At 46.0% G+C, this 19,352-nt stretch overlaps 1 protein-coding gene across 1 annotated transcript in view; it reads left to right on the top strand.

The window, feature by feature from the left end:
• The window catches only part of CTDSPL (CTD small phosphatase like), a 71,340-nt gene extending 53,371 nt beyond the window's left edge, over positions 1–17,969 (top strand). Inside the window, exons 6-8 of the mRNA XM_083406765.1 lie at positions 2,140–2,232; positions 8,367–8,552; positions 16,478–17,969. Coding sequence (XP_083262891.1) covers positions 2,140–2,232; positions 8,367–8,552; positions 16,478–16,603 — 405 coding nt within the window. The 3' untranslated portion in view covers positions 16,604–17,969. The remainder of the gene's footprint in view (positions 1–2,139; positions 2,233–8,366; positions 8,553–16,477) is intronic.
• The last annotated feature ends 1,383 nt before the right edge of the window (positions 17,970–19,352 follow it).

Here is a 19,352-nt window from a genome sequence, read left to right as displayed (position 1 = left end):
GGTGGAACATTCATTCTTTTATCCAAAGGGGCCCTGGGAATGGTGGCTCTATGCGGAGACCCGAAATTCTCTTAACCATCTGATCCTTCATTCCCATGATCGTATGGGCCAAGCTATGACAGTCAAACAGATTTAAAACTAATATATATTTGTTGTTGTAACAGGACCCTGGGTCACTTGCCACCCACAAATTCCAATCTTTATTTATCAGTTCTCTCTGCCAAATCAGCCTCACGTGCCAAGGTAGCACTTTCCAAAGATAAGAAGTGTAAAATGCATGGGGTAGAATTGTAAATTTCCAGCATAGAGCAAGACACTTTTTTTTTCTTCAAGTGGGACAATTTTCTCTTCTCCCCCCTCCCCCCAAAAAAGAGAACAAGATGATCATGATCCCATATTGTCCTCCACTACAGACAGGGTGATCCTTCAGCAGTTTTGCAGGTGCTGCCTACAGCATTTGCCCATCTGAATAACAAAGCATCTTCTGCAGTTGCTCAGTAAATTTCTATTCCAGTCCCATGACCACTTGGCACTGCCTTCTGCCTTCAGAGTGCTGTGTCCCTGCCCAGCAGGCCTACCTACATTAGCATGGAGAAGGACTGAGGAGTGCATTAAAATGTGTCTTAAGAAACATCCAAGGCCTCCTTTCTTTGCGCAGAGAATCGCTGCTGTTTGAAAAGGTTTTTTTTCCCCCAGTTATGAAGTTCTGATTTGAAGGGTGTTTGCAATGAGTTAAATTGCATTTCACAATATAAACCGTTGTACCACTAAATAATGATTGGAGAGAGCTGCATTTTCTCGAACCCAGAAGTCATTCTCCATCCTCTGTCCAGGATGATTGGGGTGGGGAGCTCAAACAAAATGTAGAACATCTAGCAGCCTAGCTCTGCGTAAGTCCCAATGATTTGGGGCTTTCTTTTTAACAGTAAAGGTAAAGGTAAAGGTAAAGGTACCCCCTGCCCGTACGGGCAAGTCTTGACAGACTCTAGGGTTGTGCGCCCATCTCACTTAAGAGGCCGGGGGCCAGCGCTGTCCGGAGACACTTCCGGGTCACGTGGCCAGCGTGACGAAGCTGCTCTGGCGAGCCAGAGCCGCACACGGAACGCCGTTTACCTTCCCGCTAGTAAGCGGTCCCTATTTATCTACTTGCCCCCGGGGGTGCTTTCGAACTGCTAGGTTGGCAGGTGCTGGGACCGAACAACGGGAGCGCACCCCGCCGCAGGGATTCGAACCGCCGACCTTTCGATCGGCAAGCCCTACGCGCTGAGGCTTTTACCCACAGCACCACCCGTGTCCCTTTTAACAGTAGTAGTCTTTTTTTGAGCTAAGGATTCTGGTTTTTGTTTTTTTAACCGCAAAAATAGCGAGCGGGAAATAAGAAGAATGAGGAACATGTCATTTGAAAGCTGTGTGCGTGACTTTAGTATGTGATGACTTTCATTCCCTGAAGGGCAGTGCTCCTTGAATGATCTTTCCGGAAGAGGCTGTGACCTGGTTCAAGTAATCCAGGATAGGCTGTGTGCATTCTAAATGGCCTATCCTTGATTACTTGCACTGGGAAGTAGCCACAACACAGTGAAGGCGATGCTGAGAGGTTCGAGTCCACGCGTCTCCTCCCAACTCTTAACAGCAAGAAGACCAACAACCAGATATACTGGGTACCAAGGGCAACTTTGCTATGTTTATCTGCTTCACCATCAAGGATCCAACGTTGCATTAAACATGGGATGGGGCGGGGAGAGAACATGTGCTGTATTATTGTGATGCTCATTTTTCAGTGTGCAGATGTAACACCGTTTCAAGCAGATGTTCCTTGAAAGCACTAAATGTCCCAGATGCATTGCAGTTTCCTTGGCTTAGAAAGACAGCTCTTTTATTTGGCTCCGTTAAAAACTGATTGTTTGCAAATGGAGAAAAACAAAGAACAACCGCAGCTGCCTTGCTTTCCATGCCACTGTCAATTTCCTACTCGAGTTACCCACCTTGCAAGCTTGCTTTGCCTGTCGCCTTTTGTGCAGCAAGTAATAATAGGGCCCATCAACATCTCTTCTCTGCTGATTTAATCTCCGCAGTGTGTTTCCACCAGAGTCTTAACCTCTCTTCTTTTCCCACCCTCCCCTCCTCCCTGCATCCTTCCAGGTTTATGTATTAAAGCGACCACACGTGGACGAGTTCCTTCAGAGGATGGGCGAGCTCTTTGAATGTGTGCTATTCACAGCCAGTCTAGCAAAGGTAGGTCGTGTGTCTGTCCCTCTCTGTGTGCCTTGGTATATTTTATCTCCTTCCAGGTACCTCAGAAACTGGCTGGAGCAAACTTTCAGAACGGCTGGAAAACCTTTGCCACTTAATAAATGAGAGCCGCTTCTCTTGAGAGCCGCCTCTCAGAATTACGGGGCGAACTGCTTCAGAAGAGTCACCGAACAAGCGTCTTTCTAAACCTGAACCCAGAGCAGCTCAGCTGGGTCAAGGGTGTTGCCAACGTAGAGCAGACCTCTCTCTCTCTCTATCCTTCGTGATGCCTGAAGTCCCCTTCGAGGACTTTGAAAAAAATAAATATATTGGGTTTTCTTTCCCATTGAAGAGAAAATAATTGTCTTAATCTTCCCCCCCCCTTTCTCCCCTCCTTGCTTTATTTGGCAGCGCGTACTTTTGTCTGCTAGTGTGTGGGTAAGTGTTCCCATGGTAACAATATCACATATGGGCTTGTCTCATAATGTAGCCTCCATGTATTGCTCATGATGGCAATATGAAAGGCCTTTTATATATATATATAGTTGCCATGGTTATGGAGGGTGGGGAGGGGTTGGGGAGGAGAATGGGAATAAATAGCTTATTACATAACGTAGTATTCCTAAAGCTGCACACAAATAAAGTGTACCGGGTTCCAATGCAGTGCCCGTACAGGCAACGAATAGTCGGGGCTCCAGCTGATTGAAGACTACAGAGCACACCTCACCAAAGCAGCGTTTATAACGTATAAGTGCTTGCAAAACTTGGTGGCGATATTTGCATTGGTGGGTTTGTGGCAGGGGGAACCAGGGATAATTCAATATTTTGTGTGCACTTTGGAGTAGTCGTAGAAATGCTAGTGCGTAGAGCACAAGCTCTGCAGTAGACTTAGCCGTCTCTAGCAGCCGTGATGTTTGCCAGTGATGTCTGTAGTGGCGATAGCAGCACGTTCCTGTAGAAAACAAAGTCAGACTTTTGCAAACTCCCACCGTATTGGATAAATTGGGAGGCAGGGGCCAACTACATTGCCTCGGTTAGCAGATAATTGGAAGAGGCTTTCCACGCATTGGCAGTGTGCTTCTCTGGTCATTGGAGAAGAGCGTCTTGTTTGCAACAAGGACTTGGGGAGCACATGTACTGCTCCTGCAAAGCAGCCTTTTTTGCTCCTGGCTTCAGGCAAGCTCATTTTGTTGGGCGCAGTCTCCGGGTGGGCACTTGCCGGCAGAAAGCTCAAGCTCAATTCTTCCCCTTGTCGTCTTTTAGCAATCACTTTTCTCCGCTACAGCCTTCAAGTGCTTCAGTTAAACTTGCCATGAAATGAATCTTTGATTCAAGTCAATATAGCCAAGGTTGATACACCTGCCATTCATTTTTAGCATATGCCTAGAAACATGGTTGGGGGAGGGGTGTAAGAACTTGGGATTGGCTTAATTCCTCCCCATAACCTACCCTCCAGTAGACTTTTGCATACATTGCAGTGAGTGCTTGGGGGTGAAGTTGCCACAGCATCCTCGAGCTTGCCTATTAATTCTTTTTCCTGTTCAGAAGATAGAGGCAGTTTCTGTAGCTTAGGAGATGATAGTCGAGACTTGGATCACATCCACACCACATTTAAAGCACTCTTACGCCGCTCTAACACTTTCCCCAAATAACCTTGGCACCTGCAGCTTGTTAAAGGTGCTGAGAGTTAGTAGGAGAACCTTCCCAGAACTACAATTCCCAGCGCTCTTAGCAAACTATAGTTCCCAACATTATTTGGAGGAATCCATGACAGTTAAAATGGTATAAGAGTGCTCTAAATATATTGTTTGGATGTGAACTTCCAGTTCTACGGATCATGAATTTTGCGGGCCTGGTGTTAGTTGTGCATTCTACACAACTCCTAGCCTCAAATTAGATTGTTGCTTTTCAGTAATTTGTAGACTTTGGACTGATGAAGTATGCTTTTGCCTTTGCATTGGGGGTTTTTCTAAAAAGATCTGAAGATCTCGTTGGACTCTTTCAATCTGCCTACATTGCTAATGTGATTTCCTGTTACTTGAATTTTGTTGCCTGCTTTGTCCTATAACTAGTTAGGGGACTGTAAATAGACTATTTATAGTATTTATAGTCAGTTATAGCATACTATAATCACTAACATATCTTCTCCCTACAGTGATTATGAGTTGTTTGGAAAGTCCCAAGCTTTCTCTCCTCTTGGTGCCACATCAATCTGAGTCCAGTGGTGCACATCCAACGTACAGTTCAGATTAGCTATGAACTGTCATTGCTACAAGAGAGCCTCTGCTCTCACCCCAAGAACCTTGAACCCAGGACTCTGACAAAAGCGCATGGACTCCTTCCTTCATCACTTAGGCAGCTTTGACCATCTCCATCACTCCTAGTAATGTTCAAACAGACTTCACCAATGTACTTTCAGAAGTTTCTGGGTTGTCTCTTGTGCTGGACCAAAATAGGGACAAATTCATACTTTCCACTCAAAATCACCAGAGCCTCCAGGTTCCTGTTCCTGAAATTCCACATAATGAAACAAAATGGGAGTTTTCTTTTTAAAAAAATAATTACATTTATATCTCACCTTTCCTCCAAACAGCTCAAAATAGTATAAATGGTTCCCCCTTTTCCACCTCCATATTTTACCCTCACAACAACCCTGCGAGGTAGTAGGTTTGGTTGAGAGATGATATAAAAGTTGAGCGTATGGTTTGCAGTGCGTTTTTTTAATTTTGGCCTGTCTCAGCCCTAGTCCGTATCCCCATGTGATAAGGTACATTTTAAGGAAGTGCACAATAAGACTCTACTCCTTCATGCACCGGTAGCACAAAGTACAGTGGTGCCCCGCAAAACGAATGCCTCGCAAGACGGAAAACCCGCAAGACGAAAGGGTTTTCCATTTTCAGAGGTGCTTCGCAGGACGAATTTCTCTATGGGCTTGCTTCACAAGACGAAAATGTCTTGCGATTTTTGAGGGGGGTTTTCGCTCCCCAACCCCTTTTTCTAAAGCGCTAAGCTTCTAATAGCCTTTTAGCAGCTAATCCGCTAATCCCTTAAGCCTTTAATAGCCGCTAATAGCCGCTAAACTGCTAATAGTGCTAATCCGCTAATGGGCTTGCTTCGCAAGACGAAAAAACCGCAAGACGAAGAGACTCGCGGAACGGATTCTTTTCGTCTTGCGAGGCACCACTGTATATTTGATATCTGTGTAATGACTTTTCCCCACCTCTTCCTGTGAACTTTTTGAGGGTCCATTTCCTGCTCATGCCATGAACTTCTGCATATGGCGCCTTGGAGAAGCCACACCAGGATCCCTAGGCCAAGTTGGCTTCTCTCGCCTTTGTCTTTGGGACCAGACTTGGTACGAAGTAGCTTAGAATGGATATCGTGGCTGTACTTCACCCCGTGATTGTGTTTGTCAAATAATTTGCTAGACTTGTTGGGCAGCATTTTAGCTGAGAAGAGAGTCTGTGGCCAGGATCCCAAGGCCCAGTGAAAGTTGTTCCACAAAATCGCGGAGGGGGGGGGGCGATGTTAGCCTTGCTTTCCTTGAAAATAGCAGCTCCCCACCACACCTTCATGCTTCACGGCTGTTTTAGAAACTGAGCAGTGCAGCTGTTGAATCCTGCTGGGCTACTGCAAATTTAATGTGCAGTTACATAAAAGAGATGAGCTGCTTTTCCACTGAGTCGGACTATCTGGGTCAATATGGTCTCTTCTGAACATAAGGCCAGAGGAAGGGCACTGCTGGATCAGGCCAGTGGCCCACCTAGTCCAGCATCCTGTTCTCACCGTGGCTAACCAGATGCCTTTGAGAAACCCACAAGCAGGACCCGAGCACAAGAGCCAGTGTGGTGTAGTGGTTAAGAGCGGTAGATTCGTAATCTGGGGAACCGGGTTCGCGTCTCCGCTCCTCCACATGCAGCTGCTGGGTGACCTTGGGCCAGTCACACTTCTCTGAAGTCTCTCAGCCCCACTCACCTCACAGAGTGTTTGTTGTGGGGGAGGAAGGGAAAGGAGAATGTTAGCCGCTTTGAGACTCCTTCGGGTAGTGATAAAGCGGGATATCAAATCCAAACTCCTCCTCCTCCTCTTCTTCTTCTTCTTCTTCTTCTTTCCCCTCCTCTTATTTCCAGCAAGGGCTATTCAGAAGCATTGCTGCCTCTAACTGTGGAAGCAGAGCATAGCCATCATGGCTAGTAGCCATCAATAGCACTCTCCTCCATGAACCAGCAGTGGCTCTCAAAAGATAGATATATTCTCCCTGAGGCCCTTTTAACCAGGAGCAACCTGGAATCGAGAGAACATCATCTTTATCATCATCATTGTTTACCAGGATATGACAATTAATAGTAATAATATGGATATGTTATGGATAATAATATGGATATGTTATGTGGATATGACAAATAATAAATAATAATAATAATAATAATATATATATATATTATTTGTACCCCGCCCATCTGGCTGGGTCTCCCCAGCCACTCTGGGCGGCTTCCAACAAAGATTAAAAATACATTAAAATGTCACACTTTAAAAACTTCCCTGAACAGGGCTGCCTTCAGATGTCTTCTAAATGTCAGGTAGTTGTTTATCTCTTTGACATCTGATGGGAGGGCGATCCACAGGGCTGGCGCCGCTACTGAGAAGGCCCTCTGCCTGGTTCCCTGTAGCTTTGCTTCTTGCAATGAGGGAACTACCAGAAGGCCCTCTGCGCTGGACCTCAGCGTCCGGGCCAAACGATGGGGGTGGAGACGCTCCTTCAGGTATACTGGGCTCCTTCAGGCATAATGTTAAAAATGGTTTGAAACAATTTACAATCCCAGGGATCAGATGGGTCCTAAAAATATGCATCTCAGGTGTCAGAAGCCAAGATACAGAGGTGTGTCTTAAGTGATTGCCCAAAGCTGTGTATTGAAGATACCTTACACATCTCTGCAGGGAAGGAGTGCTTAGGAGTTGCAGCAGAGGATGTCCTCTTCCTGGGTCACTGCCCTCCCCCCCCCCAGCTTCTGAGGGCAGTTGAACAACCAGTTGAGAGCCAGTGTGGTGTAGTGGTTAAGAGCGGTAGTCACGTAATCTGGGTAACCAGGTTCGCGTCTCCGCTCCTCCACATGCAGCTGCTGGGTGACCTTGGGCCAGTCACAGTCTCTCAGCCCCACTCACCTCACAGAGTGTTTGTTGTGGGGGAGGAAGGGAAAGGAGAATGTTAGCCGCTTTGAGACTCCTTAAAGGGAGTGAAAGGCGGGATATCAAATCCAAACTCTTCTTCTTCTTCAAATCCAAACCAGTAGGGCCCCCTCAGACAATCTTAACACCCAAGGAGGCTGCAGTGAAGGACCAGGGGGGTATTTCAGGTATTTGGGGCCTTGAGTTGCTTATTGCTCTTAATGGGAGCACCTGCTATTCCACCCTGAATAGCATGCGGGCAGATCCTCTGTCGTTCTTCTTCACGGTTCTCCTGAAAGATCCTCGGCGCACTTTCAATTTGTTCAGCTTATTTCCCTCTGTGTTCCCCTGTGGGAATCCTTTGGCAAAGCCATTTGGTGAACTTCAGCCTTGAGGATGGAGTCGGGAGTGTTTTCGTTCGCCTCAGAGCCTCTTTCGTAATCTAACATGGCCCTTAGGGATGTTTTTAAATGGGCCTACCGTATACTATCTCTCAGAAGTAAATTTTTAAATAACTTGCCTGTCGCAGATGCTGTGTGCACCTTGCCTTTGACTGCCCTGACTGTGTTGAGACATAAAAAGTATATTAAATGATTGTTAACACATAGAACAAAGTGTGTGTGTGTGTGTGTTGAAAGATTGGGGCGGTCACTCGTCCTGTTGAGGCAAGGTCATTGTATTAAAGGATATCCACAGCACCCTTTTGTGAGGGTTTACTCTGGAGGAAGGTGCTTGGCTCATGTGCAGAGCACCACAAACCCTCTTCACAGAGAAGGGGGGTCAGGAGTGCTCCCCATTCCTGCTGCACCTTCATGTCGCAGGCATCTGACAAGAGTCTCATCAAAGCCGTGTCTCCTCTTCTTCCTTTTGGCTCATTCAACATCTACGTCGAAAAGAGTTGCTTGGTTTTCACAGGGTTACATCTTCACCGTGTGTCCTCCTCTTCTCCCGTTTCCTTCCTTTAATCAAAGTATGCAGACCCAGTGGCCGACTTGCTGGATCGCTGGGGCGTCTTCAGAGCTCGGCTCTTCAGAGAATCCTGCGTTTTCCACAGAGGGAATTACGTGAAGGATCTAAGCCGGCTGGGGCGGGAGCTGAGCAAAGTTATTATAGTGGACAACTCCCCTGCGTCTTACATCTTCCACCCTGAAAATGCAGTAAGTACTAGCACTTTTGCAATAGAGGTTTCGTCTCTGGGTTTGTTTATTCCGGCATTTGCTGCTTGCTAAGATGCGCAAGCGCTTGCTCTCGCTACTGTAAAATGGAGCAGGGCAGCAGCATCAACGCCTGAGGAGCAAATGCTACAAAATGCTTGGGTCATGGGTAGGCAAACTAAGGCCCGGGGGCCGGATGCAGCCCAATCGCCTTCTCAATCCTGCCCGCAGATGGTCCAGGAATCAGCGTGTTTTTACATGAGTAGAATGTGTCCTTTTATTTAAAATGCATCCCTGGGTTATTTGTGGGGCATAGGAATTCGTTCATCCCCCCAAATATATATATATATATATATATGCAGGTTTTGGTGTCCTCGGGTGTCTTCCCGTGTAAAAGTTGGGGTGTCTAGGCGACGTTTCGACGAGGTCTCACTCGTCATCTTCAGGCTGGTGCTTTCGGCTTCTTGTTACTGGAACAGAGCAGGATCTCAGTGTTTGAGTTCCTATAAATACTGTTGAGGAGGTGTGGTGTATAGCCTCCAATGTTCTGGGCAGAGAGGAGGTTCCCAGGCTAGTGTGCCTTTTCTTCTTTTGTTCCTTAATTACTTGAGGGATATCTTGAGTGATTTCTTGAGTGATTTCCTGAATCCCACTTAGGTGGGTCATTAGGTGTGGATTAGTTGCTAAAGCCTTCGTGTCTTGAACTCTTGAACTTTGTGAAGAGTTTTTCTGAGAAGATGGCTGTACTGCACTTGGTTGTGCTCTGGCTTGGCTTCGTGTATAGGGGCGAGCTGTGGTTTTGTGGCCTGTGCCAGCCAGATCTGTGTAGGGATTGCAGGGGGGTGCAGCATCCGGAGGTGCCACCCTGGTTTGGCTACTGGATGGTGTCTGTAATTTATCTGTGGAGAGGGTCTGGGTTTGGGTCTGGTGTGGTTGATTGGTGATGGCGTTCTGTGTGCCTCTGGATCTGGTGTCAGATTTTGTGGGGAGGGCTAATTTCCAGATGTCTGGCAAGCGGGATGTGTCGTCACGCTTGTTCATGTTGTGAGGGTGTTTCTCTATCTCGATGGCTTCCATGATTATTCTCTTGTGGTGATGTTCCATGTTAAAGAGCAATTTGGAATCTGCAAAATTAATTTCGTGTCCTGTTTCTTTCATGTGTTGGAAAAGAGAGGAAGTTTTTTCTTCTTTTTTGACGGCATTCTTGTGTTCTGCGATCCGTGCATTTATTCGTCTGTTTGTTTGTCCAATGTACGTGGCTGGGCAGACTTTGCAGGGTATTTCATAGACCCCTTGGTTTTCCAACTGAATTTTATCCTTGGGGTTTCTGAGGATATTGGCTATTTTTTGGTTGGTGCAAAAGGCTGTTTTGATATTGTGTTTATGGAGGATTTTGCTAATTTTATCTGTAGTGCCCTTGATATAAGGAAGGAGGGCTATGCCATTGTTTTCTTCTGTGTCTTGGTTTTTGGGGGGTGTTTCTTTTTGGATTAGCTTCGTAACCCTGTTTTGCTGGTATCCATTGGCAATTAACACATTTGAGAGATTCTGTAACTCAGTTGTCAAGTGGTCTTCGTCAGCCAGGCGTTTGGTTCTGGAGATGAGAGTCTTGGCTACGGAGTTTATTTGTGCAGGGTGGTGGTGTGATTGTGCATGTAAGTAGCGGTTGGTGTGTGTTTTTTTCCGGTAGATAGTGTGTCCTAGGGAGCCATCAGGTTTTTTGTAGATTAGGACGTCAAGGAAGGGAAGTTGGTTGTTGGCTTCTATTTCCATAGTGAATTGTATTTTGGGGTGTAGGCTGTTGAGATGTGTGAGGAAGCTATCCAGTTTTTCCTTCCCGTGTGGCCAAATTACAAAGGTGTCGTCAACATATCTGAGCCAAAGTTTGGGTTTGTGTTCTGACTTGTCTAAAGCATTGGTTTCAAAGTGTTCCATGTACAGGTTAGCGATGACCGGTGAGAGGGGTGATCCCATAGGTGCTCCTTCTATCTGTTTGTATCTTTGTCCATTGTGGATGAAGTACGTGTTGGTTAGGCAGTGGTTGGTCAGGTCCAAGATGTATTCGGGGGGATTGTATTTGTTTTGAATGGCTGTCAAGGCTTCATTAATGGGCACTTGTGTGAAGAGAGATACAACATCGAAGCTCACAAGTAGGTCATTGGGTTGTAGGTTTTGCTTCTTTATTGTTTCTATGAACTGGAAGGAGTTCCAAACTCCTTCCAGTTCATAGAAACAATAAAGAAGCAAAACCTACAACCCAATGACCTACTTGTGAGCTTCGATGTTGTATCTCTCTTCACACAAGTGCCCATTAATGAAGCCTTGACAACCATTCAAAACAAATACAATCCCCCCGAATACATCTTGGACCTGACCAACCACTGCCTAACCAACACGTACTTCATCCACAATGGACAAAGATACAAACAGATAGAAGGAGCACCTATGGGATCACCCCTCTCACCGGTCATCGCTAACCTGTACATGGAACACTTTGAAACCAATGCTTTAGACAAGTCAGAACACAAACCCAAACTTTGGCTCAGATATGTTGACGACACCTTTGTAATTTGGCCACACGGGAAGGAAAAACTGGATAGCTTCCTCACACATCTCAACAGCCTACACCCCAAAATACAATTCACTATGGAAATAGAAGCCAACAACCAACTTCCCTTCCTTGACGTCCTAATCTACAAAAAACCTGATGGCTCCCTAGGACACACTATCTACCGGAAAAAAACACACACCAACCGCTACTTACATGCACAATCACACCACCACCCTGCACAAATAAACTCCGTAGCCAAGACTCTCATCTCCAGAACCAAACGCCTGGCTGACGAAGACCACTTGACAACTGAGTTACAGAATCTCTCAAATGTGTTAATTGCCAATGGATACCAGCAAAACAGGGTTACGAAGCTAATCCAAAAAGAAACACCCCCCAAAAACCAAGACACAGAAGAAAACAATGGCATAGCCCTCCTTCCTTATATCAAGGGCACTACAGATAAAATTAGCAAAATCCTCCATAAACACAATATCAAAACAGCCTTTTGCACCAACCAAAAAATAGCCAATATCCTCAGAAACCCCAAGGATAAAATTCAGTTGGAAAACCAAGGGGTCTATGAAATACCCTGCAAAGTCTGCCCAGCCACGTACATTGGACAAACAAACAGACGAATAAATGCACGGATCGCAGAACACAAGAATGCCGTCAAAAAAGAAGAAAAAACTTCCTCTCTTTTCCAACACATGAAAGAAACAGGACACGAAATTAATTTTGCAGATTCCAAATTGCTCTTTAACATGGAACATCACCACAAGAGAATAATCATGGAAGCCATCGAGATAGAGAAACACCCTCACAACATGAACAAGCGTGACGACACATCCCGCTTGCCAGACATCTGGAAATTAGCCCTCCCCACAAAATCTGACACCAGATCCAGAGGCACACAGAACGCCATCACCAATCAACCACACCAGACCCAAACCCAGACCCTCTCCACAGATAAATTACAGACACCATCCAGTAGCCAAACCAGGGTGGCACCTCCGGATGCTGCACCCCCCTGCAATCCCTACACAGATCTGGCTGGCACAGGCCACAAAACCACAGCTCGCCCCTATACACGAAGCCAAGCCAGAGCACAACCAAGTGCAGTACAGCCATCTTCTCAGAAAAACTCTTCACAAAGTTCAAGAGTTCAAGACACGAAGGCTTTAGCAACTAATCCACACCTAATGACCCACCTAAGTGGGATTCAGGAAATCACTCAAGAAATCACTCAAGATATCCCTCAAGTAATTAAGGAACAAAAGAAGAAAAGGCACACTAGCCTGGGAACCTCCTCTCTGCCCAGAACATTGGAGGCTATACACCACACCTCCTCAACAGTATTTATAGGAACTCAAACACTGAGATCCTGCTCTGTTCCAGTAACAAGAAGCCGAAAGCACCAGCCTGAAGATGACGAGTGAGACCTCGTCGAAACGTCGCCTAGACACCCCAACTTTTACACGGGAAGACACCCGAGGACACCAAAACCTGCATTCCTGTACCCGTGAAAATCTACGAAAGCATATATATATATATATATATATACACACACACACACACACACACACATACTCCGGCCCTCCACAAGATCTGAGAGACAGTGGACTGGCCCCCTGCAGAAAAAGTTTGCTAACCCCTGGCTTAGGTGTTAAGAGGCAAGAGATGGGCAACTCTTTTTGTTTGTGTCAGAAACTCATTGCATTCTGTTTCTGGGTTTGCTTGAAAGATGCCACGGAGTTGACCAGGAAAGTGGGGTTTTTGTTTTCTTTTTCCTGGATCTTCAGTGTAGACAACCTGGTGTGTGTGTGTGTGTGTGTGTGTGTGTGTGTACACACAGAGAGAGAGAGCACCCTGTATATATAAAGCACTGGGAGCATTTTAGGCCAATTGATTTTGGTAATGAAAACAAAATGAAATTTTATCATTTAATAGTGCTGGGAAGAACAAAACCCAGTGCCCCAGTGGGGATGCATAAGAACAAAAGAAGGGCCCGCAGTGTCAGGTCAAAGGAATACCTAGTCCAGCCTCCTCTTCTCACCATAGCCAACCAGATGCTGTGCAGGAAACCCCAAAACAGGGCCTGAGCACAGCAACACTCTCCCCATTATTTTTTTCTTTGAGTGCAAAAGGGGTGACAGCCCCCTCAACAGTCATCAGTTGATCCGCACAGATTTGAGAGGCCTGTGTATTTGGGGTGGCCGCACCCGCTTCTGGCTACACCCACCCCTGACATATGGCCCCCAGAGGGCTTGCGGGGAGAGCAGCCGTCTCTTCATTAATCCCAGATATCCAAACCACGATCTGCATGAGTTTGTGGCGAATTTAAATCAAGGACACAAGGATTATTACTCCGCAGTGTGCCAGTAAGGAGAAAGGATCCTTCTCTCGTTGAGCATTCTCCTCTCCCTGTCCTCCCTGCCTTGCTTATGCAGAGGATCGTGGCCACATTCTTTTATTATTTTCTGCTACCTCACACTATAATTAAGTTGCTCCAAAGTTCTGCCATAGTTTAAGGAATCCTGAAAGTGAATGGGAATAGGGAGAGGCGGCAAGAGAAGAAGCTGTGGCTCTTTTCAGCAGCCTATTTCAGAGCTGCTGAGCCCTTTTTTGTGTTTTAGTCACTGATGGCAACTGGGCACCTGGATTTTAGGGGCTCCTGTTTACTCACCCCCTTAAAATTGGGGAAAACTTGAGAGCCGAAGGAGCATGCATACAGTTCTTAACGATATTATAGGTTTTTTACTCTTCCAACTGTTCAGCTCTTCGGGACCATTTGAAAGCTGGTATTTTCAAATTCTTCATTGGTTGTTTAATTTTAGAGCAGCTAGACGTTATCTTACATAAGGTACCAAATGTTCAACGGGGGGGGGGGGCGAATCTGAATGATACCAAATGCTTGTTTTTGTGGAGCTGTGAATGAACTCTGAAAGTGACAGAGAGGGAGGACAACAGCTTTTCACAACCTTACAGTTATCTGTATATGTCGGAGAGAATTAGCAGTACAGACCTGCAGAAGCGCTAGAGATAATCGAGTTTGTATTGGCATGCAGTTTCACAATGGCCTGGTTTGCATGTTAGAGTGAACTCGGAGTATAGCTTACTGCGACAGCACAAACAAGCCAGCAAAATGCTTAAAGCCGCTTGTGGGATGTGAAACACAAGAGGAGTCAAGTACAACATTCCTAGAGTGAACATGTTTACACATGGGGAGGAATGTTTGTCCAGCCAGCAGGTAAACTTCCTGTTTCCTTCTGGGCTGGGACAGACTTTCTCTGCATGTGACTAGAGGTGGGCGTGGCCTCACCTGTGCAGGCAATGACAAAAGCACAGGGCAGGGCAGCCATCTCTCCCTTTTTGACTACATGCATCGAAGAAGCAACATCTGCGTAGTCAAAGATGCTCTTTTGGCTCCAGCCAAGAGAGGACAAAGGGACTGTCTCCTTATGAGATAGTTTCTAGATATATGTTACTTTTCTAAGCTAAGTCTGCCTTCTGGGATCCTATTTTGAACAGAATGATATATGAGTAAACTCTTTTTATACTTTTATAGAAGTGTCGTGTCTTATCTTTTATGAGGGAATAAGGGGGAAATACCAGAACAATTATTATAGAGGCTTTAGCGAGCCTGAGCAAATGCATCTGCTGCAAGTTTAAAAGGGGAATGTTACTCTGCTAAATTGTGAACTTGTTAACACGAGTTGGAAAGGCTATTATCAGACAATATATCCTCTCCTGCATCCCCGAACATTCCCACACTGCTTTGGTTCTCTATGGATGTGGGGCAGTAGCTATGCTTACTGCTACTTGCCTTAGTGGGTTGTCCGAACCTGGGATCGTGGTTCTTCAGGTCTCTTCTCCTTAACCATGACCTGTTGCAAACCTCACTATTGCTGCTGCACCACATGGTCCCATAATGCCTGTGGAGCAGCAAAGTGACTGCAGTCTCTTCCCTGGGAGCCAGCGCACTCATCCAGTGCTCCAGTTTGGATTAGCATTTGCCAAGGGAGCTTCGCAGCCAGAGGAGTGCAGACAGCAGAGACTTAACTCTTCATTGTCAACGATAACATCGTTGCTTCCTCAGCTCTGGAGACCTGCGCGCACCTGTCTAGCCCCCGGACAGTTGTTCCCAGCTTCACGCTCTATGGAGCAGTTGCAGCAACTGGGGGCCACTCCCCCTCCCTCCGTTTATGTACCTCCCCCTGATGTAGCCAGAGACTATGCCTGAGCGGAAACTGCCTCTGCTCTTCCCACTTCAGTCCTCTACTGCTTCTGAGAGAGAGTGGTACAAAGGAGGGTGGGGAAGCACCTGGCCCTTCACTAGCCTGGTCTGCCTCTTCCTCCTCTTCCTCCAGATCTGAAGCTTCCCCTGCCTATGACTCTTCCTTCCTGGCTGGTACAGGTTCCCACAGACTACTGCCCCCCTGCCCGAGTCAGACTCCATCTCCCCTTACCCTGGTGCACAATCATCAATCAGCGTCCTACCAGTCACTGACATGCTGATGTGGCCAGTAAGAGTTCTTTACTCACTGAATTATATATCCCTGCCTGATCCCATAGAGTCTGGGGAGTCTGTGATGATGGTCTCTGTCCCCCTACCCAGCTACCCCGTGGCTCAGATGCACAGTTCATGACTACTAGTGGACATGTGTTTGGTGTTGCGGGCCAGAAGCCTGTGGAACCCCCTCCAACTCAGATTAAACAGACTGGCACACAGATTTTGATGAGTTTCAGGCACATGACAAAGACTTCTATTATTTCAGCAGGCATCTTAAAGTAGTGTTTTGGTTTAAGTCCCATTTTATGATGGATTTTGTACCCAATTTATTCTCTGCACAATTATTCTAAGCATTATGCCGTATATGGGACGCGGGTGGCGCCGTGGTCTAAACCACAGAGCCTAGGGCCTGCCAATCAGAAGGTCGGCGGTTCGAATCCCCACGATGGGGTGAGCTCCCGTTGCTCTGTCCCTGCTCCTGCCAACCTAGCAGTTCGAAAGCATGTCAAAGTACAAGTAGATAAATAGGGACTGCTGCAGCTGGAAGGTAAATGGCGTTCCCGTGCGCTGCTCTGGTTCACCAGAAGCAGCTTAGTCGTGCTGGCCACATGACCCGGAAGCTGTCTGTGGACAAACGCCAGCTCCCTTGGCCTATAGAGCGAGATGAGCTCTCAACCCCAGAGTCGTCCACAACTGGACCTAACGGTCAGGGGTACCTTTACCTTTATGCCATATATAAAATGCCTTGAATTAAGGTTTCATGCAAGACACTTTGGGGATGAGGGTAGCTAATTTGTTTTTAACGAACGTGTTTAACGTGACACTGTTTGTTTGTTTGTTTGTTTGTTTGTTTGTTTGTTTCAGGTGCCTGTGCAGTCGTGGTTTGATGACATGACAGACACGGAATTGTTAGACCTCATTCCTTTCTTCGAAGGACTAAGCAAAGAGGAGGAAGTCTACACTATGCTCCATAAACTCTGCAACAGGTAGCCTTGCAAGGCCACGCCTCTGCTTGACCGTAGCCGCTCCAGGACAGCCAATCCCAGCGCAGCACCTCAGAGAGGCAGCTCGAGCTGTCAAGAGTCACGATGCTCTCGATCTCCCTCTTAACTTGCTGTGCATGAAGGACAATCATGAATCGATGCGACTTAAATCATGGGAATATTGATGCCGTAAAAGCGACGAGACTACTTGGAGAGGAAGAAAATTAAAAAGAAGCCATTTTGAATGGGGACTGTTTTAATGAATTTCATAAACGGACACAATTTACAGGATCCACTTTTTTTCTTAAAAACATGCCAAAAATATATATATATTGAAAGCTTGATGTTTCAGCAAGTCGACTGGACCCTTTTCCCCCCACCCAAGCCCTCCTGCTATGCAGACCATTTTTCCCACCCCGCCCTGCTTATAAGAGCAGTTGACCTGACTCTGAACTTACCTTTCTTCCACGATGAAGTGCCTTTTTGAATGTTGTTTTCAGATTTTAAAAAAAGAGACATTTTTGTATTAAGGCGTATTTCCAGGCATCTTTTAGTCTTGTATTGTTTAAATGCTTTAAGAAGAAGAGAGAAAGTTGGAAATCTTTTTATAGAGCACTGTAATATATGGAGACGAAGGCGAAAATGGAAAGAGGTCCTGCCTACAAGATGGTGACATTGGGGTTGCATTTGCTGCGCTTGTGTCACGTTTGAAAAGGTTCAGGAATCTATACGAGGAGAAAGTCATCTGGGTTATATATAGGTTGGCGACGCAACTGTCTTACTAATTTGAGTCATGTTTTGCACATAGCTTAGGGTATCTCTGCATTTTTTGACTGCATACGACAAAACGGAATGGGATAAACACACAGTGGCAAGGAGTTCTTCAGCACCTTCAAGAGGTGGGGAAAGAGAGAGGGTCTTGTACTGTCTTTGCTAACGCACAACTGCCAGGTGTTTCAGATGCTGTTAGCGGTGAGCTACCGATAAGCATTGACGACAAATGGGGGTTTATTTATTAAGCTTGAATTCCTTCCTTACCGAAAGATGCAAATTGAGCTGTTAAGAAGTGTGGGCCCAAGCCCCCCCCCCCCCAGTGAAAGGAGTGCAGGAGATCACACAAGAGCACAACTCCCCTTCCTGTCACAATGGGGTGTCAGTGTGTAGGAGACAGTTCCCCCCCCCCTTTTTTTGTGCCCTGTATATTTTGTTTTTCTTAACTGCTGCTACTGAAGGTTCACCAAACAGAGCTGAACCCTGGCTGTTATACTGTTCTTCGCCACTGTGCCTGTGCTACTGAAAACCTTTTTCTGTAAGCTGCAAAACATGGGCAACAAATGAAGTGCTAGCTTTGTGTATCAAACAGTATTATATATCATAGAATTGTAGAGTTGGAAGGGACCATGAGGATTGTCTAGTCCAACCCCCTGCAATGTAGGAATCTTTTGCCCAACGTTGAGGCCCACAGCCCTGAGATTATGAGTCTCATGCTCTACTGACTGAGCTATATAGGCTAGCTAAATAAACATGGCCTGCAAAACTCTATTTCAAACTGAAATGAAATGAAATAGAGGAAGGACGTGGTAAGCATAGAATTGTCATTTTTGTAATTCTCAAAGCAGGGAAAGTGAGTTTTTAAAAATCCCACAATGAGAACACAACCCCAGTTTCATAGAATCATAGAGACCACAAGGGCCATCCATTTCCGGGCCTTTGACTATTTTGGTTGCCCTCCTCTGGACACGTTCCAGTTTGTCAGTGTCCTTCTTGAACTGTGGTGCCCAGAACGATGCCTTATGAGGAACGGCTAAGGGAGCTGGGCATGTTTAGCCTGGAGAAGAGGAGGTTAAGGGGTGATATGATAGCCATGTTCAAATATATAAAAGGATGTCACATAGAGGAGGGAGAAAGGTTGTTTTCTGCTGCTCCAGAGAAGCGGACACGGAGCAATGGATCCAAACTACAAGAAAGAAGATTCCACCTAAACATTAGGAAGAACTTCCTGACAGTAAGAGCTGTTTGACAGTGGAATTTGCTGCCAAGGAGTGTGGTGGAGTCTCCTTCTTTGGAGGTCTTTAAGCAGAGGCTTGGCAACCATATGTCAGGAGTGCTCTGATGGTGTTTCCTGCTTGGCAGGGGGTTGGACTCGATGGCCCTTGTGGTCTCTTCCAACTCTATGATTCTATGATACAAAAATGACAATTCTATGCTTACCACGACCTTCCTCTATTTCATTTTATTTCCCCCACTTACTAGATGAGATTTCAGATTATCATCCCTTTGCAGAAAAACTCAGATTAACAGAACTGAGGTTACCTATATCACATACATGTTGGAGTTACCCAATGGTTTGAAATTGGAGTATTTGTGTTAAGACTCTCAAAGTGTTCTCCATAGCTTGGGCTTTTATGCTTCTTGCATTTTCTATCGCCCCTGCCCCTAATTTGTTCGTGTAAAGAATGTCAGTCTTATCCACAGAGAGATAATTTTTTTAATAGCAAAGGATTCTATCTTTCATACTCTCATCTCTCTCTCTCTCTCTCTCTCTCTCTCACACACACACACACCACTTGAAGCTCCAAAGACGACAAACCCAGCACCACAATCCCATTTTGATGATTTGCCTCTCTGCTCTTTTCCTTCCCGGTCGATATCTGAGGCCACTTTTTTCCCCTTTGCACCAACTTGAAATCTATAGTTGCTCAGATTAGCCATACTGGACAGGAATTGTCCAAAAGGAAAAAGGAGGGGAGGAAAAC

This window comes from Podarcis tiliguerta (genome assembly GCF_965153285.1).
Source record: "Podarcis tiliguerta genome assembly, chromosome: 12".
NCBI classification, from domain to species: domain Eukaryota; kingdom Metazoa; phylum Chordata; class Lepidosauria; order Squamata; family Lacertidae; genus Podarcis; species Podarcis tiliguerta.
The sequence above is the reverse complement of the archived record's forward strand: the minus strand, read 5'-3'. Positions and strand labels throughout refer to the sequence as shown.